The 21,978-nt window shown below is 49.9% G+C and overlaps 7 protein-coding genes and 1 non-coding gene across 8 annotated transcripts; 3 read left to right on the top strand and 5 right to left on the bottom strand.

Annotated features, from left to right (window-relative positions):
- Positions 1 to 2,304: 2,304 nt before the first annotated feature.
- FPRO_01724 (uncharacterized protein) lies at positions 2,305 to 5,261 on the top strand (the record flags this gene model as incomplete). Its single annotated transcript, XM_031228295.1, has 3 exons — positions 2,305 to 3,072; positions 3,125 to 3,487; positions 3,540 to 5,261. The coding sequence occupies 3 exons, from the start codon at positions 2,305 to 2,307 to the stop codon at positions 5,259 to 5,261; spliced, it is 2,853 nt and encodes a 950-aa protein (XP_031074749.1).
- Positions 5,262 to 5,429: 168 nt separating this feature from the next.
- On the bottom strand, positions 5,430 to 6,446 carry FPRO_01725 (uncharacterized protein; the record flags this gene model as incomplete). Its single annotated transcript, XM_031228284.1, has 1 exon — positions 5,430 to 6,446. The coding sequence occupies one exon, from the start codon at positions 6,444 to 6,446 to the stop codon at positions 5,430 to 5,432; it is 1,017 nt and encodes a 338-aa protein (XP_031074748.1).
- A 590-nt stretch (positions 6,447 to 7,036) lies between these two features.
- On the bottom strand, positions 7,037 to 8,135 carry FPRO_01726 (uncharacterized protein; the record flags this gene model as incomplete). The annotated part of the gene is made up of 2 exons (XM_031228273.1): positions 7,037 to 7,671; positions 7,724 to 8,135. 2 exons carry the CDS (start codon positions 8,133 to 8,135, stop codon positions 7,037 to 7,039), a joined length of 1,047 nt encoding a protein of 348 aa, XP_031074747.1.
- Positions 8,136 to 8,996: 861 nt separating this feature from the next.
- tRNA lies at positions 8,997 to 9,079 on the bottom strand. Its single transcript is given in 2 exon segments — positions 8,997 to 9,032; positions 9,043 to 9,079. It is a non-coding gene; the product is annotated as a tRNA-Lys (tRNA).
- A 338-nt stretch (positions 9,080 to 9,417) lies between these two features.
- Positions 9,418 to 10,461, top strand: FPRO_01727 (putative ribosomal protein L23.e, cytosolic; the record flags this gene model as incomplete). Its single annotated transcript, XM_031228262.1, has 5 exons — positions 9,418 to 9,431; positions 9,888 to 9,935; positions 9,992 to 10,238; positions 10,296 to 10,373; positions 10,429 to 10,461. 5 exons carry the CDS (start codon positions 9,418 to 9,420, stop codon positions 10,459 to 10,461), a joined length of 420 nt encoding a protein of 139 aa, XP_031074746.1.
- A 1,393-nt stretch (positions 10,462 to 11,854) lies between these two features.
- FPRO_01728 (uncharacterized protein) lies at positions 11,855 to 16,298 on the bottom strand (the record flags this gene model as incomplete). Its single annotated transcript, XM_031228250.1, has 2 exons — positions 11,855 to 12,345; positions 12,401 to 16,298. The coding sequence occupies 2 exons, from the start codon at positions 16,296 to 16,298 to the stop codon at positions 11,855 to 11,857; spliced, it is 4,389 nt and encodes a 1,462-aa protein (XP_031074745.1).
- Positions 16,299 to 17,717: 1,419 nt separating this feature from the next.
- FPRO_01729 (uncharacterized protein) lies at positions 17,718 to 19,278 on the top strand (the record flags this gene model as incomplete). Its single annotated transcript, XM_031228239.1, has 2 exons — positions 17,718 to 18,270; positions 18,323 to 19,278. The coding sequence occupies 2 exons, from the start codon at positions 17,718 to 17,720 to the stop codon at positions 19,276 to 19,278; spliced, it is 1,509 nt and encodes a 502-aa protein (XP_031074744.1).
- A 273-nt stretch (positions 19,279 to 19,551) lies between these two features.
- FPRO_01730 (putative malate dehydrogenase (oxaloacetate decarboxylating) (NADP+)) lies at positions 19,552 to 21,608 on the bottom strand (the record flags this gene model as incomplete). The annotated part of the gene is made up of 5 exons (XM_031228228.1): positions 19,552 to 20,335; positions 20,379 to 20,622; positions 20,678 to 20,974; positions 21,027 to 21,219; positions 21,273 to 21,608. 5 exons carry the CDS (start codon positions 21,606 to 21,608, stop codon positions 19,552 to 19,554), a joined length of 1,854 nt encoding a protein of 617 aa, XP_031074743.1.
- Between the last annotated feature and the right edge of the window lie 370 nt (positions 21,609 to 21,978).

Below are 21,978 nucleotides of genomic sequence, written 5' to 3'. Positions count from 1 at the left end.
CACACCAAAGGTTGCGTGGGTGCGTTAGCTTGAAGAGCTAAAGCGACCTGATGGCGACCATGATCTGAGCCAATATTATAGTGACAACACAGGGAGTATCAAACAAAGGAGCCACAATCCTTTTATCGTAACGTCGCCGGCTCCGATGCGGCCCCTTTGGCCTTTGAGGATGTGATTCGCCTCCCGCACCGGAGCTAGTGGGGCCGGACCGTAACGGTGCCTGGTTATTTTTCATGATTATAACGAGCTCCGATATCGAATGCAGAGTTTGTCAAATTATGAAAGAAATGTTGCACCAAAGCTGCAATTGATGCACTGTGATGGACATTACGGGAGATCCAAGCGACAACACGTCGATGGGGATCCCACCATCAAAGAGATCAGCTGCCAGTGAAGTCGCAGCCTACCTCAGCGAGATAAGGACCTCCGGGCAGACAATACTGGTATCGCACGTTGGATAAGTTTTGATGTGTTTAATTCCGCTGTCAGGAATCAGTCGCATATTGACGGCCTATGAGATCTGCCAATCGCAGCTCTCAATTGGCGTCACATCACGTCTAATCGGATGCGTCAAGTGATACCAACTATCTGGGTTGCCTTAAACCTTCGATCCCTCTATCATGACGTGCGGGAGGCGATCCCACGTTGTGAAAGGCGATGAATGCAAGGCAGCCGAGTTGTGATGTATCAGAAAATGTCATCATTCTAAGAAACCCTTGTGCAAAAGGAGTTGAAGAGAGGACATGCCGGGTTCGTAGGGCTTGTGGTACACAAATGCCGAGGATCTCCTGGTAACTACTGATAAGCTTGATTTATGAGTGGGTGTTTACTAATAATTCTTGGCCTGGTTTGGGGATTTGGGAGCATCTTGGCTTATGAGAGTTGCGATGAGACGTCATTCCCATCAGATGCCTCTTGCATGTGAAGACCAACGGTCCTCGGATATCCTTAGCTTTACTGAGTTTACTCGAATTAAGTTGAGAATGATAATTAGTCCAGCTCGCTAATCGTTCAAGTCGACAGCGGATTCTAGGATGTTACCCTCACGGAGAGTCCGTCAATTCAACACAAGCTCGGTGGTAGTCGGTCTCCGTCTTCCATGATTGCTACCAATGGGCGTGCGCATTGACTCATCACTCTCCTAGACTACCACTCACGATATGGCTACCTATTGCTCACTGCACTGTGGCCAACAAGCGAGCCCCTCTCCGGTCGGGTCAACGGACAGCCGTGTTGACAGTTGAGAGTAAATGACCTCGTGGAACGGAAGGTTCGGAGTCGCGAAATTGCGAAATGTTTCCATAAGTTAACGTTTACATCGAATTATATCCACCAGCGGAATCAACCATAAGTTGACAGTTTATGGTTATTCAAGTCTCGAGAGACAAAAGTGCAGCGACTTATATCAAGTGAAAACGTGCGTGATTCTTTGATGACGACACGGTCGACTCTGAGCTCTGATGCTACTACCTAACGCGGAATTAGTGCTGACTCTCTCGACGATGAATGAATAATCATGGAATGAAACTGTCAAATAAGAGTCTAGAATCTCCCCAAGCCCAAGCCAGATGCTAGTGTCCCTCTCTGTCCGCCACGGAGCCGAGTGAGGTGTTAACCCCGTCTGTCTCCGCCGCGCGCACTATCGCCCTACCTACCTAACTAAATCGAAGAATCACAAGGACGTGCATCCCCGGGATTTTAGGGGCGTCTAGGGCGTCTGGGCGCTGTCAGCTCGGATCGTTTTCTCGAGTAGTGCTGGCGTTGGTGCCAAGGCAGGCACCACGCTAGTTGGTTTTTAAGGGATCATCAATACGACAAACAACTAGCAGACCTCCACTGGCTGCCCTGCCCGCCCTGATCAGAAGTGCCCTGGAACTCTGAACCCCCCACACCTCCAATTAGTCGAGTCCATCCACCTCATCTTCCTCTCCAACTCAATCACAGACCAAACGTTCTGCGTCTTTTCTCACCTTATGTTTCACGAAACCGGCCTTCTCAGCCTCTTCTTGGCTTTTTGAGGGCTTCACGACAGGTTCTCTGTCTACAGCTGCATGATTTGACGTTACGCATTTCCTCACCTTGCATTGCAGTCGAGGTTTGGTCAGCCTGCCTTACCGCACCCGCATCCGTATCGCATCCAACGTTGATGGCCTCGTCCGCATTCCGTTCATCCCTTGTCCGAGCCCGAGTCCGCGGATTCTCCGTACATCATTTGCCTGGCCAATTCCACGTTTTTCGAACATCCTAAACAATCTATCGTTGTCGCCATCTTTGACTTGATCTTACCCTCAAGACGATACAACGATGTCGGGCTACCTCGAGGGCCTGGCCCTCGGATTCGGCTACAATGTATCTGAGGGGCTTGATTCTGCGCAACAGTCCACAGCATCGCCTTTATCCAATACCCAGCAAGATGCTTCGTCCCACACCCAACCAAATTCTTTTCAAGGCAACGTTACTGTCTATCAGACAACAGGGCCTGACGCCCATACAAGCCCAATCCACCTGCCCGGAAGCAATACGCCCGCCCTGAATCCGCGATCATGCGTAACCTGCCGCCGTCGGAAAGTTCGATGCGACAAGCAGATGCCGTGTTCCAACTGTCGTCGAGCACAGATTCCGTGTGTCTTCCCCGCCCCCGGAAGAGCGCCGCGACAGCCGCGCCGAAAAGACCCAAACGCGCCCACCAAGAACTCAAGTCAGCGCGAGATAGAATTGATGAAGAGGCTTAGGAAGTTGGAGGGCATTGTGGAAGAGCTAAGCGGTCAGATTGAGGTTGAGTCTGGCGGTAAAGGCCCCTCGTCAACCAATTCACCTGAGGCGCATGCAGGTCAAAGCACATCGTTTGAGGCCTCGGCGCATAACACTCAAAAACAATCGTCGAATGCAGGGTCTCACGCAGGCAACATTGGAAGGACTGATGACAGCCCAAGGGGAAGTGATGCTACAAGCGAACAGAGCGAGACTGCTCGCAAGAATATGCATAAGAAGTTTGGACGATTGGTTTTGAGCGACACTGGAGGAAGCCAAAGATACGTTAGTCATGGTTTTTGGTCGAAACTCAATGACGAGGTTGGTCAGTCCCTGGCATCGTTGCGAATGTTTGACTGACTCCGTCTACCAGCTCGATTCAATACGCGAAGAGACTCAGAAGCTTACTGATGAAGACTTGGATGAGTCTGAGGAGGATGAAACTCCAGATACCTCACCCGCATCCGCACTCTCGGGAAATCACAACGCCTGGATATTTGGTTATCGCTCTGCGGACGTGGATCTCGATAAATACTGGCCCCTGCCTTCCCATATACCATTCCTATGGTCTGTCTATCAGGAGAATGTGGAACCGTTGCTCAAGGTCCTGCACATTCCAACCATGGAGCCCATTTTTCGAGATGCGCGAAAAGATCACAAACAACTGTCTCCTGCAAACGAGGCGCTCGTCTGGTCAATATACTACGCTGCACTTACATCACTAGAACCTGACGAGGTAAGAAGACTCTCTTAACTAAAAAACGGAGAATACTAACTTACGGACTCAGGTGCGAGCTAATCTTGGCCTCAACAAGGAGGATGTTGTTGTGCAGTACCGTTTCGCGGTCGAACAAGCCCTCGCGAAAGCCAACTTCCTGAACTCATTGGAGACTCCAATCATGCAAGCGTTGATCATCTTTATTCTCGTGGTCAAAGGCCAAGATGGAAGTCGTTTCTGTTGGTCTTTAACCGGGTTGGTAGCGCACCTTGCTCAAGGCATGGGCCTCCATCGCGATGGGTCGCACTTCGACCTAAGTCCCTTTGAAACAGAGATGCGAAGGCGTCTCTGGTGGGCGTTACTTCTATTGGATCTTAGATCAGCCGATGAGCTCGGTACTGATCTTATCATCCAAGACTTTAATTATGATACACAGATGCCGAGCAATATCAATGATACCGATATCAAACCCGACTCAACGGAGGCCCCAGAGCCCAGAGAAGGTCACTCTGACTGTTCGCTCGCACTTGTTCGTTTCGAAATTGCTGGCTTTGGAAGGCGTCTGGTTCGACTTTCATCCGCCTCGATGTCATTCTGCCCCCAAGGAATGCCTTACAAGGACACCAGCCTCGCGGAGCGAGAACGCATGCTCATCGAGGTTTACAATAGAGTTGAGGAAAAGTTTTTGAAACACCACACTGGCGATTCTGATCCGTTGCATTGGATGGCTGCTTCAATTGCGCGCATCATTATGGCCAAGATGACGTTAGTAATTTACCAGCCGGTCCTCTTCCCAGGCTCCGAGGGTGAAGGTACACTTTCGGAAGAGGCAAAAGAACGTGCTTACGTTGCAGCGATTGAGATTGCGGAATACAATCACATCTTGAATAACGACTCGAGGTCTAAGCAGTTTAGGTGGCTGTTCAAAACCTACACCAACTGGTCGGCTATGGCCTACTTCCTCATCGCCAGTTGCCGTCGGCCGTGGACTCCTCTTGTCGAACGCGGGTGGGAAGCCGTCAGTGGATACGAGGGTGGACCAGGACAACTGGTGCGATCTGCCGAATACGCAACTGTCGTGATGCCTATCAGGAAACTCTACATGAGAGCCCAAAGGCACCGCGCAGCAGAAATTACTCGACTTCGCGGAAATCCTGAAGAAGCACGTCGGCTGGAATTCGAAGAGAGGACGAACCCCAGATATCAGGCTAGATTTGGGCAAGATGCGGACGGTGCAGTAAACAAGATGGAGGAAATCAGAGAGAAATGGAAGGCTTTGGTGCGGTCTGACGGAAGCAACGTACCAATCTCGACGCCAGCTGAGCTGAGCCCTGTCATGCCACTGTCGATGCTCCAGCCAAAACAAGAACAAACACCATCCCGCCCTCGGACACCATCAGCCTACGACGTTCCTGGAACGCTCGATCTCTCTGATACGACCATGGGCTACATGAATGACCTAATGGCAGACACCACACCCTGCCCCATGGTGAATTTCTGGCCACTGCAGGACGTCGGCTCTGTTCAAATCAAGGCCATGGGTACGGGAATGACGCCAATGCAAAACACGTCTCAGTTACCACAAGATGCGACTCAACCAGGAGATACTGGCCAACATTTCTCACCACAGACCCTGCAATTCACCAAGGACGACAACCCACCGCCTTACCTATGGGGCGGGCAGTTCCCGTCGATAAACTCAAACTTTGATAATACAGGCTTGGACGATGTTGATATGCTTGGAGATGACTTCAACTGGCATACCTGGAGCCAGAATGTTCGCGGTTTGTAGATAGGATCGTACTGAGATACGCGGTCACTGACAGACTGTGTTGCCAGATAGTCGATATTGATTGATCATCGGGAGTGTATTGGGAGTAACTAACTACCTTACCTGTCTATTATGTATGATACCCGGCGGAATCAGCATGAGGTGGACGTCAATAATTCTAGACCATCTTCAACAAGGACCCATCCTTGACAGGGGATGGTCGTTCTGTACGTGGCCCGTTGCTTGTAGAAATGCCCACATGTGGCGGTCCGGGCTCTTCCACCCGCCATGTGTATGTTCAAGAACAAATCTTGCCAGGTAATGGTTGTTCACATAGGGAACAACGTCTCTCGCCACTAGCAATTCCTGATTGTTCTGCCCGAAGCAACTGGCTTCAGCCTTCGAATGATGAAATCGATCAAAGGCATAAAGTCCATAAACCGCAGGGCATATGCCCGCTCTGAGGAGGAGGGTAGTCAGGAACAAACGGTACATCCGCCCGTTTCCGTCTAAAAAGGGGCGGATCAGGATAAAGCGCTGGCAGAATCGGCTGGCATCGCAGATCCAATCATAGACAGCCTCCTTTGTGAACTGTTGCATATTTGTAGGGTCCATTTCCACCATGAGGTCGTTGATCATGCTGGGCATAGCCGTAGTGATATCGGCTGAGTTCAAGAAACGCATGTCGTTGGGCGGGTTCCATTCGCGATATTTCCCGCTGTAGGCCGTCCAAGATATTTGCGGGTCGAGATCGATCTTGTAGGTAAGAATGTGGTGTGCCTCCTTCAAGGTGGCCTCATCAAGGTCTTGTCTATCGAGGACGGTCTTTTGAATGAGGTACTTTGCAGCCTGGGCGATCTGCAGTGTTTCCCGGTAACTTTGCAGGATACGTTCAGGCGACGCGGGGATGTTCCTGAATTCCAAGTGCTGTTTGATCTCTTCGTACTCATAATCGTTCCGAGTGATCTCTTCTGGGATATGAAGCCTTTCCTCAAAGACTGCACAACAAAGTCTGTAGGTTGTTGGGAGACTTCCGCCTGCGCGCGCGATCATGTTTGATCCGTAGAGCATGCGACTGAGAACCTCCGTTAAGTGATAGGCCTCTTTGCCCGTGTGTCGGCTGAGGGCCATATCGAACCGAAGAGGTTCCATATTTTGCATTGCCATGACGGCGGAAGGATCAGACTCCATCTTGATAGCTGCCATGATAACGGAAGGGTTAGTATATAGAGTGTGCTTTGGAGAATGGAATATGCTGATGATATTTACCTAAGAGTTGAGAGAAAAAGCGTCGGGTTGAGAGAAAGAAAAGATTTGGGGGGGAGGGATGGAAAGGGAATGCATTTTATAGGCAGCTGAGGTAGGCCTGGGGAAGGAGTTGCTTGACTGCAGAGAAAGAAGGAAGAGGGCTCCCAGAAAGTTTATGGTCTTAACTGGAAGTTTAGGTACCTACCTAGGGAGTCTTGGCTATGAAGTGAATGGAACTTGCCTAAAGCTTCCTGATTATGAGTGGTTGAGGATGGTTCTCGGAACTATGAGTAGAAGTTTATGCCGAAGTTTAGAATAGGTACCTAAGCTTCCTAAATTATAATAGGTCAGGATGACGCTCTATGCTAGGTATAGAAGGGGTTCTTCCATCGATGATAGGGTATCTACCAAACTCAGAGTCTCGTGATGATGTACGGTGTCTCTCTTGCCTTGTTATTTACTGGCTCATTTAACTTGCGTACGTGGATCAACCGTGAATGTAAATCTCATCCTCGATCTCATTCGGCGGTTTCTATGTCTACTAAAACTCAGAGCTTCTCGCTATCAGCTTTAACCTTTCTCTCCTCTTCCAGGGCATCTTCTCTTCGCCTCACTTCGACATTGGTCGGTCCTCCTTTGCCAAAGTTCACAAGCACCACATGTTCCCAATCGCCACCTCTCTCGGAGCCCCTGAGCTCTGGTCCTGGTTTGTCCAATCCGAGAACTATTCTCTTGTCCTGTTGCCTAATGAAGAGGTTATGAGGACTCATGACTTTCTCGCTCCATGGAATCATGGCTGTCCTGTGTGCTTGGCCCTTTTCTGTCTCTGCTGTCGGCACTCGGTTCAGAAAGGACAGTAAGTTTTCTCTCTGTGCTGTGATTTGAGGAGAACCTTTTCCGTCTGATGATGCTTTTGAATTCTGGAAGACTCTGGCGACTAAACTTAGGAGGAAGTACTGCGGTGGGAATAGGATGATGCTATTTGTGGCGGCACGGGCGAGAAATGATTCCGCAGGTGCAAAGAGGGCTGCTGTGTGTTCAATGCCATTGTCTGGTGTTGGTATGAGCATCTCTGATGGTATGTCACTTTGTGACTGCGGTAGCATGTAGAGATACATCTGTGTGGTGAAGCGTTTTGTGTTGGTGGCGGGTGTGATCCAGCGAGTAAAAGGGATGAGACCATCTGTTCTCGGTCAATAATCACTTAACAATAGTTTATGTCGATTCATTCTTACCCAAGTCTGGCTCAGCACCTACTGACCTTAGCCACTCTAGGAACTTGACTTGGTTCCCATGTATCATTTTCCTTGCAGTGTCTCTATCCTCAACTGCCAAGTTTACCAGCTCGTTATCCTTCTTGGCCAATAAGATACCAGTCTCTTCAAAGGTCTCTCTGATAGCACCAATTCTGTACGCGAGTCCATCGTGATGTCTCTCTGGCGATTCTTCAGCCGGTATGATACCATCATGATAAGGGTCTAGATTTCCGCCGGGGAAGACATGCGCTGAGGCGAATGATGTAGAGGTGTGTACGCGGTGAAGTAGTAGGACCTCATTGACAGGCGAGACTAGGAGAACTGAAGAACTTGGCCGTGGCTCTGATGGCGGAGGTTTATTTTCCGAGGATGATTGGCTCCGTGAAGTCATAATAGGTAGATGTATCCTGGGTATGAAGTTGAAGTTTTGTCTATGAGCGGTCAAGTTTGTGTCACGGAAGAGTTGACGCGACAGGGACCGTCGAGTGACACAAAATAACAAAGACATGAGGAGTAAATAGGTGTATAGATTCACATATGGCCAATAGATTCGCAGTATGACTATAAGCCAATACTTGTAGGGGGCATGTGAGGTCTGAAGCGCGGTTCAAGTGACGTCGAGCCGAGGTCCCGCTTGGTGATGGCTTGGGATCGGCTCCGAATGGCCGGCCGGCCACAGACCCCGCTTCGCCGGAGACAGATTCCCCTGACTCAAGAATGAGTAGAGTATATCGTTGATTTATTGCCGAAGCTATGTTGGACTTTTGCAGACCACATGTCATTATTGTCAAGAATGGGGAGGGATGGTGGTTGCGTTGCCGATGTTTAAGGTATGATTGCTGAAACTAGTGACTTATACAAGAACAAGACCAAGCTTAGATTTACACCAGCCAGTTTAAACTATTAGGCAATTAAATATTTCTTCAATGCCAATTCTAATCAGAGGTTAATATCACAGAGATCTTGAACAGTAAGAGATTGAAGTCATGCCAGCTATGTTAATTTAACTGCTTAATATAATACTTATTCCAGGGTAGACTGGTGGTATCAACCAGAGCCCTTAGCACACAAACACAAACTCTGCTATTTAAAACTCCTATCATTGCCATACATAAATAGGCAACTGACACAAATGAGTTGAGAATTAAAAACACAAGGACGAACTTGTTAAGTTCATGTCAATACACACAAGCCTCAAGAACTGCAAAAAAAAGAAAGCACATCTCAATCATGAATATGTATTTATAGGAACAGCCCGATGCGGGGGTCGAACCCGCAACCTTGAGATTGTGAACTCTTAAGAGTCTCACGCTCTACCGATTGAGCTAACCGGGCGTGCTTCGCCGGGGATCAAGCCGGATTGATGGCAGCAGGAAGAGAAAGTTTATACTATATTGGCTGAACCAAGATGTGTGTGTGATTGAGGTGCCTTGGTTGTGGTGTGGGTTTTAGGAGTACTGCCAAGTGAGGGGCAGTGTTTGATTGGCCGACCCATTCTGCAGGTGCACTCTAGTCACGTGAACTGATCGCACCTTCCTCGTCTAGGGTTTGTCCCCCACGAAAAATCAAAATTGCCCTGAAAACTGAAGCTACTGTCAGTTTGTTCATCTCGAGACCCGAACCCGACCACGACCTCTTTCACGAAGTAACGCCACACTAACCCTTCAGACAAAATGGCCAAGATCTCGTAAGTAGCTCTCGAATACCCTCAACAGCTTTCGCTTCGCTTTAGGTCTCTCGTCTCGCTTCTCGCCATCTCGAATTTTGTCTGTCTGTCTCGTCCGTCATGGCTTCGCTCCGATGCGCAAAAAAGAGTTGGAAATTATTTCGAGTGCTGGTTTTGGCGGGGGAATCAGGGCGACCAAGTTTGTGCCTGCGCACACAACGAAAATAAACAACAATCTCATGAGAAATACGGCATCACTGGGTTGACTGGTGACTACGAAAGTCATTGCTCTTTTGCCTTGAATTTTTTTCAATTCGATTTCGACGACAATGGCTCGACAAACAAACGCTGTCTAAGCCTTGAAACCACCGACGGGCAGACTTTGGCAGAAAATTCGGCATGACGAGAACGAGAACAAGAGACACAAAGACCAAATGTTAAAGGCATCAAAAACAAAATACTGACTTGCTCTCACAGCCGTGGTGCCCCTGGTGGCAAGCTCAAGATGACCCTCGGTCTCCCTGTGTACGAAAACTCCCAATACCGTAACCCCCGAACCAGCAAACTAACTCCTTCTCCAGCGGTGCCGTCATGAACTGCGCCGACAACTCGGGTGCCCGAAACCTCTACATTATCGCCGTCAAGGGTATCGGTGCCCGCCTGAACCGATTGCCCGCCGGTGGTGTCGGTGACATGGTCATGGCCACCGTCAAGAAGGGAAAGCCTGAGCTCCGAAAGAAGGTTCACCCCGCCGTCATCGTCCGACAGTCCAAGCCCTGGAAGCGATTCGACGGTGTCTTCCTGTACTTTGAGGACAACGCTGGTGTTGTATGTACAACCTTTGCACACGAGACGAGACAAACGGAGACTAACATGCATGTGTAGATTGTCAACCCCAAGGGTGAGATGAAGGGCTCTGCCATCACTGGCCCTGTCGGTAAGGAGGCTGCTGAGCTGTGGCCCGTAAGTTCTTGTCCCAACTTTCGACTCACATTCACTGTACTAACACCCCTCCCAGCGTATTGCCAGCAACTCCGGTGTCGTCATGTAAAGTGCTTGCTTGCGAAAGAGAATCAAGGAAAGACAAAAGGGCGTGCGGTGCGTGGTGGTTGGGTTTCTGTCCCGAATGCGATCAGATAGAGCGCGGTAAAGAAACATCTGTTCCCCCCCTCCCCCCAAAGAACCTCTTTTATTTATTTCCCCCTCTTCCAACAAGAATTGGCAAAGGGGCGAAAAACTGGGGTGAGGGTTGTTTTTTATCAAAATCGGGGCAATGTTCTTTTTATCTACTACTTTTAAAGTCGCTGGATTTGGCACAAGGCTCTTGCATTTCGGTTTGCGGCGTGTAAGGATGATTCACATACCAGGCATTCACATCAAGGACAAAACAAAAGTCACTTCAATCCATCTTCCCCTGGGCGTTGTGTTCTTTTTGGGTTAAACTATGTGCAATTCTTCTCGCCGTGAACCTGTGAAGTCATGATTAGTGATGTGCATGAAACTTGGTAGTCTAGACTGTCAAGTTCTAGAGTTCAATATGCCAACGGATCCGTAATCTATCGATGAAATCTGCTGGAAATCCTGCTTGCAAGTCTTGATTGGTCCAGAAGAGCTGGCTATGCATACTCTTGCTGTCCATGTCGCGCAGCATCTACCCTATAGAAACAACTGGTTTATTCTTTACACCCTTTTCTTGCAATTGAGTGGTGTAGTGATAAGGACGATCTGTCTATAGACAAATTGGTCTATAACATTATCTGAATTCACAACGCAGCTGCTATTGTGCCCTGTTTACCTTACTATAGTTCAGAGATCGCTGACTTCACTTCTCGTTCGTCGTTGTGGTAATCAACATCTTCTACGAGTCGTTTAATGTTCGATCCATTTACAACACAATCACAATCACACCAAAACAGACATTAGATGTATATAACTTGACATTAAAATTCGTCTTTTAGGCGCTTGCTAATAAGCTCGCCACACCTTTTCTCACGCTATAAAACCTCCCAACTTGGACGAGTTGCCCATTTGATGCATGCCGAAACGATTATGCAAAGACCCCCTCATTCCATCGCATGCATATATCCATGTATGATGAATGAACATGAAGAAAGAATAAAACAAAACTAAAAACAAGACAAGAAACGAACGATAGTTCTTCGCATCTAGTGTACAAGAGAAAAGACGTGCATCGGAATCGGCATCCAAAAAACCTCTCTTGTTTGTTCCGTAGTATACAGAGTGGTTGTATGTATGTATATACCAGATGAGACTGCATGCCTCGTGGTGGGTCGTGAGAGTTACATTGAGCTACTGGGCTGAAGGGCCGGAAGCTCGAGACGTTATTGCTTTTTTTTAATTCACTTTTTTTTTTAGTTCTGTGTTTGTAGAAGTGTCGTCATTTGATGGCCAGTCTGGAGACCAGTCTCGTGCTCTCGTATCCTCTAGTAGGGGTACCCCATACCAGGCATCCCGTGGCTGTGGCCGTGGCCGTGGTGCTGAGGGTGGCCATGCATGAAAGGAGGAGGCGGGTTTCCAGCTTGATGAGGAGGTGGAGGTGGAGGGGGAGGAGGAAGATGTTGAGGGTGACCTGGATGCATTGGGGGTTGTTGCTGAAGATGCATCGGGTGAGGCGGGTGCTGATGTTGATGCTGGTGAGGGTGATACTGGTGAGGAGGAAGCTCATGCTGATGAGGGTGCATCGGTGGCGGTTGATGCAGCATGGGCGGTTGCTGTGGTGGCATCTGTGGTTGATCAGGCTGCATCTGCATCTTGAGAGAGGAAGAATCCCTCTTGATGGTGGCTTTGCCTTTAGGCTTGTTGGGAGCGGCGACACCTGTTCTTTGCTCGGCTGCCGCTTGAGCAGCCTTCTTAGCCGCCAGGGTCGCCTTGCGTTTCTCAACGGCTCCAGCCATATTTCCATTGGCCCAACGATCTGTGATTGTGTTAGATTGTGAATGGCAAAAAGAGAAACATGTTAGGAAACTTACTCTTCATCGATGCAGACATCTTCTCTGACTTAGTCATGGACTTGTAATCTTTGGGTGTATCATCTCCATCGTCCCCTGCGACAGATGGGGGAGCGGAGGGAGGTCCTGTAGCAGGAACAGCAGCAGCAGGAGGAAGCGCTTGAGGTGCGGGTGTCCCTCCGTTCTTAGCATCCTGGCCAGACCTGACCACTTTGATCTTTTGAATCTTGCGGCTGTTTGGCACTTGTGCTGGTTCGACAGAGGGAGCTGGTGTAGAAGCACTAGATGGAACCTCAGTGGTGGTGGCACCTCCGCTGGTTCGCTTGCCCTTCTTCTTGGGCGGTGCCTGAGCCAACTCTTCAGATTCGTTGGGATCGTCGCGGAAGCGCTTCTGTCGTTTGGGTCGGAACGAATAAGATGACTCAACAGTGTGGCCAGATGCTTCAGAGGAGGCGGTGGTAGGGCGAGAGTCGCCATTATCGGTGATCTCGTTTTCAGGCGTGACATCGGTATAGTAAGCCCTGGGAAGCTTGAGAGTAACAATGGCACGGCGGACAGGCGCCTTCTCCTCCTTCTCCTGCACTTCTTCTTCCTCTTGGGGTTCGTCATCGACAAACTCATTGGGATCAGCCTCTTCATACTTGACGGCAGGTCTGGCCCGGCCACGACGAGTAGTCTTTGCGGGCGATTCCTGTACTGGTTCCTCGGCGTCTGGTGTAGGGGCAGGTTCTTCAGTAACAGCAGCATTCTTGCCACGACCACGCTTACGTCTAGTCTTGGGACCCGAAGCCTCATTGTCCGAGGCAGCCTCAGTGTTGAAGCTGACTGAAAGGTTGGTTTGAGGCTCATCCTCAGCGTTGGCGTTCTTGCGTCGACGACCACCACGAGTGGGAGGCACAGGTGTTGAGCTCCGACTGACATCCTGTGTTGCGGGATCGAAGAGCTGGACAGGCTTTCGCTGACGTTTGCCGACAACTTCATCCGTCTCAGTGGCCTTTGCGGTCTGTCGGGGCTGGTTTCGCAGAGATCGTCCACGCGTCATGATTCCGACCTGTTGTGTTTCGGGGTTTTGCTTGCCAATCTTTGAAGGATGAGGATCGTATTCAAAGCCGTAGGCAGCTGCCATAATACGATCTTGTCCTTGAAGATAACGGGTCTCATTGAGACCTTCCTTGTCGCGAGACTTGTAGCCCTTGACAGCGAATTCAGGTTCTTCATAGTTAAGGCCATGCTGGTTGAGGTTGCGAGTGCGGGCTTCGTACTTGGCATCGGCAGCTCGTCGACGGAGCGAGTTCTCGTAATCGTCAACAACACCGCCCAGGTCATTCCACTCATCCTGCCACTGAACCATGGAGACATTGACGGCCTCGAGGAGTTCGTATAGGTCTTCAGTTGACATGTCCTCGTAGTTCTCGAGGATGGAGATGTACTCCTCAGGGTCTCTGAGCTTTCTATATTTGTAATAACGTGTACGTCCTGGCACTTCCTGAGATTCAGAGACGTCAGCGTCATCACCATCATCTCCACCTGGAGCAGGTGAATTGAAAGCTGTAGGATCTGTGGAGTCGGCCACTGGAGAACCGCGTGTAGGAGTGTTCAGTGCGGGTGTAGGTGCTTCGAGACCCGCCCCATCGACGATATCATACTGATCGTCCACCATGGGCTCCATGTCAGTGTCCTTTCCTTCAGGTGTTGTGTCATCATTGGCACCGTCTTCATCAGAGCGACCCTTCTTCTCTGGGTATAGTGTAAACTCCCCATCGACATAAGGCCTAAGATGTGACCAGCGGCCGGCGGGGGTAGGCTGTGGCATTGACTCCAGGGCAATTCGGGGAGCCACAGGCTTCTGGGGACTTGCTTTCGTGTCTGAGGGAGCAGAAGAAGCGGGGGTTTCGATGGTCTCAGTAGGAGGTGGAGTAGGAGCTTTCAATTCGGTAGGGCTCGAAATGGTGGTAGGTTCCTCTTGAGTGAGAGGAATCTCAGGTGAGTCTGGGATCGGAAGCTCGTCGGCAGTGGCCGGCACTTGTGCGGACTCTTTGTCTTTATTGTTTTCAACAGTCTCATTGTTCACCTTCTCATCCTTTGTGGAGTCGCCATTCACCTCCAAAGACGTGGGAACATCGTTGGAGGTGACATTTTGGGGAGATGCGACGTTCTCAACAGACTGTCGAAGCTCTTCAGTCTCTCGAGCAGGTGATGGTGATGGTGGCTTTGAGGGTGACTTTGGTGGTGATGTAGAGCGAGCTCTTGAAGCAGAACGCGACGACACAGCTGGGGGTAAAGCTGCTGTCGTGGACTTCTGTGCAGGCTCTTGTTCGGGTAATTGTGAAAGTTGTTCGAGTTCTTGTGTGAGCTCCGTGGGCTCTTGTGCAGGCTTGCTTACATGCTCCTGCACAGGCTCCTGCACAAGCTCTGGTGTATCAAGAGGCGCGGCATCAGTCATTTCGACATCCTGAGTAGGATGCTCGTCCTGAGCAGAATCGATCTCCATGTTGTCCATTGCGTTCATCTTGTCGTCTTGATGAAGGTCGATTAGCTTGTCGGTTGCTGTAGGAAATTGATAGATGTTTGTGACGTGATGAGATGATTCTTGCTTGATGTTGGTATCTGTATCGGTGTTGTTGGTGTTGGTAAGAGAGAGAGCAGGCTCAGAAGAATCTTGAGGAAGAGGTTCGGTAGCGGGGACTTCAGCAACCCCATTGACAGGCATAGGCAGTGGCTCAGATGCGGGAACAATAGTTGAGTGAGCAGATTCACTCTTATTGTTCTCGTCGGCTGTAATTGGCAGATGTGCTATTGTCGGTGCTGGCACTGGCTCTGACACTGGCGCTGCCACTGCCTCTGTTATTACCTCTGGTTCCACTTCAACTGGATGAGAATCTAGCACTGCCGTGGCAGCTGGTTCAGATTGTGCATCTGCCACTGCCACTGCTGGTGGCTTTACTTCATTAATATCTTCTGCAGCCGGTGACTTATGCGTTGTACTCAGTGATTCCGGCTCGGGTTCCACTTTGGGAAGTTTTTCGGCCTGCGGCTCTGTAGGTCGAGATACAGGTTCCTCGATAGAGGTTCGTGTAGGTTCCACAACAGAAGAAACTGTGTCTGAGGAGATTTGCTCAACCTGGGGAACGGGTAAGGTTTCTTTTGTTTCAAGCTGGTGTTGATTCTCACCAACTTGAGGAGCGGCAAATGTATCCTTGGTGGACTCATTATGGGGGGACTTTTTAGGTGAGTCCTTTGATGGCATCTTATTCTGGGGGGATGAGTTATTTGAAGCGGCGTCTCTCAGCTCAGAGTCATCGACATCTGAGTAATAGGCACCGACTTCAATTGTGTCTTGGACGTCGTTATCATCATCTTGCAAGGCAGCTTGATGATATGCCTTGAGGTCACTGGATTTTCGAGTCGGATTCCTCCGGCGATTGGACGGGGTGTCAGCACCCATGGAGGCGCCTCGCCTCTTAGAGTCATTGCTGTAAAAGTCATCTGTGTCAAAGTTGACCTCAGACCTTCTCTTTTTGCCGCGTGCTGAAGAGGTGGAATTGGGAACGATGACATCGTCGTCGATGTGCTCAAACGTGTAATCCACGCGAGCACGCTTACGAAGACTGTGGCCGCCCTTTTTGGGCCCATGCTCACCCTCATCAGGAATTGGATAGTTATCCATAGTAGTAGAACGCTTCTTGGCATTCGAATTGCGACTACTGCTTGGAGAAGAGAAAGTGAAGGCGTGTTGGAGAGGTTTGGCTGAGCGGCGGCCACCAACGCCTACACCTTGAGGCGTTGTGGTGGTATTAGTGTGAGAAACAACAGGACTTGTGAGTGGATTCAAGTCAAAGGAAGCCTCTGAAGTAGAAGTAGGAGAAGCAGAAGCTCCTAACGGACGGCGACGTTGAGGCATCCGGCGCGAGCGATCCATTGTACAGCCAGGACAGGCTTGTAAGTTCTGTCTGGCCCGAGAGAGATTTTGAATGGTTGGATGGGATGAGGCTGGGATCCAAGTTTACAGCAAGGACGTGTAGTTAGTGGCCAGCCGGGCCCGCGAGAGGCGACATGCGAGTGAATCCACGGGACGGGTAACTTAGTAAGAGCGCAATGCCAAATATCAGGGAATACGTGCAAGCCTGAAAATTTATAACCAGACAGGCGCAGCCTCGAAAGAGGACGAGGCTCAAAGTGCGTGGATATGAATGAATGAATGAGATGAGCGTGTCGGATGGAGTAAGAGAAACAAGCCAGGGCTGAGAAAGAATTTTGAAGTACAGGACAGGGAATTGGCGGCAACTTGCAAAAAAGGACAAGACACGACAGACGGGCCCGAGTAAAAGTAAAACGCAAGACAAAGGCTAAAAAGACGCCCTTAACAATGGGAAGTGACCTGATACGCACGCCTTGATACCGGAGGCGACGGTTTAACCAAGAGTGCAGTGCAATATATGACAAGAGGCGTGTGTGATGAAGACGAGACAGTCTCCTTTTGGCTCTGATGTCGGTCTCCCGTCGATTTTCTCAAGGTGTCGTGGTCTGGTCCGTCCGAATAAGCCAGCCAAGGCTAGACCCGCCTGGGGCCTCTTCTGTTAGTGGTATCCCGGCCACTGAAAGACCCAATCTCTCACAAGGCTCAGGGACCTGGCAAACCCGTCAGTACGTACCCGCCCCAGCGTCCCCTTCTCCGGGGTTCCTCCAGACCAATCAGGCAATTCTATTTCCACGGAACTACACGGCGCTAGTACAAGTCAGGTATGAGCATGACCGTGTCGTCTGCTGCAAATCACTGGGTGTTAGTGGTTGCTTTGCTGTTGTAAGTCGCTGGCCAGCCAATTACAATACTTGACGAGTACTCCGGCTGAGCTGTTGGTGAGGCTTGATGCCCACACAATTAGGTGTCATTGGTGAGTAGCCAACAAGTAGATGATGTTTCAGTCACATCAGCAATTACATCTGACAATCTCAAAGAAGAGTATCCCAGGAACGCAATGATATCATTAACTATTGCATGAGATCTCACTTACACGAAACACTTATCTACATCTGTGTATGCTGTTGTCCTAGCTCCTCACTATAGTGATGTAACTGCCATCACCCACTCGGAAACAGCACGTGTTAGACGTTCCTGCCTTCCCGGTACTCCTGGACCCTTGCAGCTGTCGGTGTCGTACCTACCTCTCCAGAGCTCCAACCATCTCCCTTAGGAGTCCTCTCTTTTGCGCCAAACAACCTTCTTTCAACCCCCGCCTTTACCAAGTCATCAGCACGACAACTTTCGACACTTGACGTGAAGTCAATTCCACATCAATACACTCTTTCCAGGTCGCAGCTGTAGCAGGTCTCTGCAATTATGGCGTCGAAAAAGACAAAGCCCACCGCCGCTGGTGACGACGTCGACATTGACGAGTTGTTGTCTGGCCTTGACCGCGATAAGAAGCCCAAGAAGACAACAAAGTCTAAGCCGACCTCTGCCGCATCCAAGGCACTTGCCGATCAGGATATTCTCGCCGACCTTGAATCGGAACTGGCAGAGCAGCCTTCACGACCCCATACTCCCCGCCTTAAGGATGCTACCCGTCGTTCCACAGCAACACCCCCCGCTGGCGACCCTCGCAAGTCTACCGATAGTGCACGCAGCCTGAAAGCAACATTCACACCAAGCGCCACGAGCTCAGAACTTTACGAGAACGAGAAGAAGCCGACATCTGAGCCTGTTCAGCAAGAAACTGCCCCTCAAGCCTCTGGTGGAGGATGGTGGGGTGGCATTTTATCCACGGCCAGTGCTGCTATGAAGCAGGCCGAAGCCGCTGTCTCACAGATCCAACAGAATGAAGAGGCCAAGAAGTGGGCAGACCAGGTCAAGGGAATCAGGGGACTTGATGTCAACACTCTTCGAACCTATGGTATGTTCGAAATGACACTGAATTACGAATCTCTAGCTAATTAAGGGTTTAGGTGATGAACTCCGACACCGTGCTCTACCTACCTTCACCAACATCCTCCACACGCTTGCGCCACCTATCAGTTCCCATGAACGACTTCTAATTCATATCACCCACGATCTTGTCGGCTACCCGTCACTCGACCCCCTGATCCATAACGTCTTTGGCCATGTGATGGCACAGGTTGAGGGCGGTGACCTTCTTGTCATTCAGCGTGGCCAGGAGAGCCACTCTCGACGTAGCACCGAAAGTATTACTGGATGGCACGACGGCCCTTGGTGGAGACAAACTGATACGCCCCGTGAGCTGGGATTGATCAAGGGTTTGCCTGAAGGAACCAAGCTTTGCCGCGCCAACGCCGAATCGCATGCGAACGAATACTTCTCTGCCAATGGTGGTGTCGAAGCAGCCAAGCACAAGGCCACCGAAGATGTGAGCGAGACCAACCCTGTTAGAACCTCGGATCTGTTCCTGGCTGTCCAGGCAATCTCAGTGGATGAGGACAAGAACCTGTTCGCTCGCACTGCTTCTGCGGAGAAGGAGAAGGACTCTTCTGGTGTCGAGGACCAAGATGAGAATGAGGAACTAATTTGTTTCGCTGTTTTCATCCTGGATCCTGTTCATGACATTGAATTTTATACCGTCAGCCAGTCTGTTCCTGCTCGATGGGTTCAGTGGCTCGATACACCCGCCCCTCTCACGCCCCGATCTGGCGAGGATGGCGATGTGGCCGACGCCAATATTCCCGAAGAGATCAGGGATATCATTGAGAGCGGTGGCGTTGACCCTCGAGAATGGGTCGCCGAGTGGCTTGAGGAGCTTCTCAACCTTTCTATCGGTACTGTTGCTCAGCGATATGTTGCTCGTCGCATGGGTGTTGGTGAGGGTGGCCTGGGCAGGGGCAAGAGAAGGATGGAAGATCTCGTGCAGGACAATGCTGGTGAGGCTGCGCGTGCTGGCGTCATCTAGACGGTGTGCAGGATAAACGTTGAAGTATGTTGTATGACAAGGTAGGTTGGGCGTTGGAGTTTGCGACCGGTAAATGTAACCTTCGGAAGCTTAAGTGGGCTTGGAAATATTTGAATACTGGGTTCTCTTTTTATCACGCAGGGCTAGGATCGCTTTGGAATCTTCACTGTCATTAATATCAAGCTGGACTTTGAATGTCGACTAACTCGACTATATACTATACCCGTATCCAAAGCCTGAACGTAGAATTCTATCCATATTCTAAAGCAAAGTCTATGTATGGCCAACTCGATGGACTGTTCCAGCTTTCTTGAGCTCTCCTCTAGCCTCTCTGGTGGCGCCCTCCAGGTCAACCTTCTTCAACGGCCGGTAGACGGGATCCCACATCTGCTCTCTGACCCACTCCTCCAAATCTTCTTCCTTTTCAGGGATGCCATCCTGTGTAGCCTCGTCATCCTTGACAGCTGCTTGTATCACATTGCGGGCAATGCGGACACTGACATCTCGCACTGAATCCACGTCTGGGAGAAGAGGAGCCGTTGAATCTTTGAGAACAGGGCTCAGTGAGGAAACTCCTTCCACAGCGGCTACAAGCATGCGATCTGTCAAGTGCTTGGCTCGGGAGAGCACGCAGCCGAGACCGATGCCTGGGAAGACAACTGAGTTGTTGCATTCGCCGACATTGATGGTGATTTCAGAACCGTCTTTGCCCCAAGGGCCCTTGACGGGTGGGAAGGGTGAGCCTGTGGCTACAAGGGCTTTCCCATTTGTCCATTTGAGAATATCCTCAGGTTTAGCCTCATGTAAGCGCGTAGGGTTGGAGAGAGGAAGAACAATAGGGCGCTCGTGGTGCTCAGCCATGGCACGGATGATATCTTCGGTGAAGGCACCGGGCTTGGTAGACGTGCCAACAAGCACGTTAGGTCGAACCTCCTTGATCACGGAGAGGAGATCAGCGTCCTTGTCTTTCCACTCTGAAGCGTCCTTGGTAAAGATCTTTTGAGAATCGGTGACACCTTCGGTTTCCGACGTAAGGAGACCAGGCTTGTCAATCAGCCTAGAAAGTCAGTGGTGTTCTGTCTGGTAGGTGTACGCCTTACCAGATCTGCTTTGCTGCCTCCTCATGGCTCATATTTCCTTCCGTAGCAATTGCATCTCGAACTTGATCTGCGATACCAAGTCCAGCACTACCAGCTCCAAAGACGACCATTCGAAGATCTTTGAGCTTTTGCTTGCTGACGTGAAGACCTGACAAGATCGCTGCGAGAGTTACACAGCCTGTTCCTTGAACATCATCATTGAAGCAAGCAAAGTCTGGACGATACCGATCAAGAATCTTCCTCGCTGTTAAAACATAAATGTCAGGAAATGCCACCAAACTGCAAGGAAGGGTGCGCACCATTGGTTAAACCAAAGTCTTCAAAGTGAATGTAGGCCTTGGGATAGAGCTTCCTGGCAGATTGCACAAATGTGTCGACAAACTTGGCGTACTCCTCACCACGAACACGCTTCTCTTTGAGACCGAGATATAGCTCATCATCGAGAAGTTCCTTGTTATCTGTGCCGCAGTCGAGGACAACTGGAAGGGTTCTATTGGGATGGACGCCTGCACAGAGAGTGGTGAGGACTAACTTGGCGACGGAGATGAGAATACCGCCAACGCCCTGGTCACCAATACCGAGGATCTCTTCGCCGTCTGGCCATCGCGTTAGTAGCTAATAACATGAAGGAGAGAAGAATAAACATACCAGATACGACAATGTAGTCAATATCTTCAGGGTTTCCCCATTGAGCGAGGTTGTGATGCACATGATCTGGGTCTCGAATGTTGAGATAGCAACCTTCGGGGCGTCTGAAGAGTCGAGAGTAATTCTGGATAGCATCACCTTCAGTTGGTGTATAGACGATGCTCATCATCTCATCGAGATGAAGTTGCAGAAGCTTTACACAAGAATTAGCATAGCGGTTATATCGGAACAATGCACGAGTGGTACCTTGAAGTACAGAACCTCATTTTGATCCTTTAGTGAAGTGAGAAAAGTATTCTTGGCTAAGTCGTCGGGCCTTGACGAATATTGCTCATAAGCACGTTTGCATTGCTGTTCAAGCGTCTGAACACCTTGCGGTAGCAAGCCTGTGAGGTTAAACTCTCGACGCTCATCAGGAGGAAAAGCAGAGCCCTTGTTGAGATATGGCGTATTCAAGAGCGATGTACCGCTGAGCGCGCAGTTAATAGGCCCGGTGGTGCTCAGTGGCAGATCACCAAACTTGGACTTTTTGGAGTGATCAGCCTTTGTGGCATAGTTGTTGGTGAGGTTCAGGTATCGCATAGTGGACGGATACAAACGGAAGCGATGGACAGGGGATGATCTGGATAGTTTGAACATGATAATCTACTTGGCAGTCTTGGCCTTTTGATATGTGGTATTAATAGTAGAGTAGCATAGCATAGCATAGATAGGCAAATACGGTAGTTGAGATAGAACATCAAGTTCTGGATCTGATATCACAAAGATGACGTCGTTGAGCTCTCACTGGCCCAAATCCACTCTGACGAAAGAATACGAAACCTTGATTGCATCTGCATCTGCACGTGCTAAGGTGAAGGTCGAAAAACAACAGGGTCTTTGATATCATGAACTTGGATAATATTCCAGGTACTGTAATCACATGACAGTGACACATGTGCTATATATATAT

This window comes from Fusarium proliferatum (genome assembly GCF_900067095.1).
Source record: "Fusarium proliferatum ET1 genome assembly, contig: FPRO_scaffold001, whole genome shotgun sequence".
NCBI classification, from domain to species: Eukaryota; Fungi; Ascomycota; class Sordariomycetes; order Hypocreales; family Nectriaceae; genus Fusarium; species Fusarium proliferatum.
The sequence above is the reverse complement of the archived record's forward strand: the minus strand, read 5'-3'. Positions and strand labels throughout refer to the sequence as shown.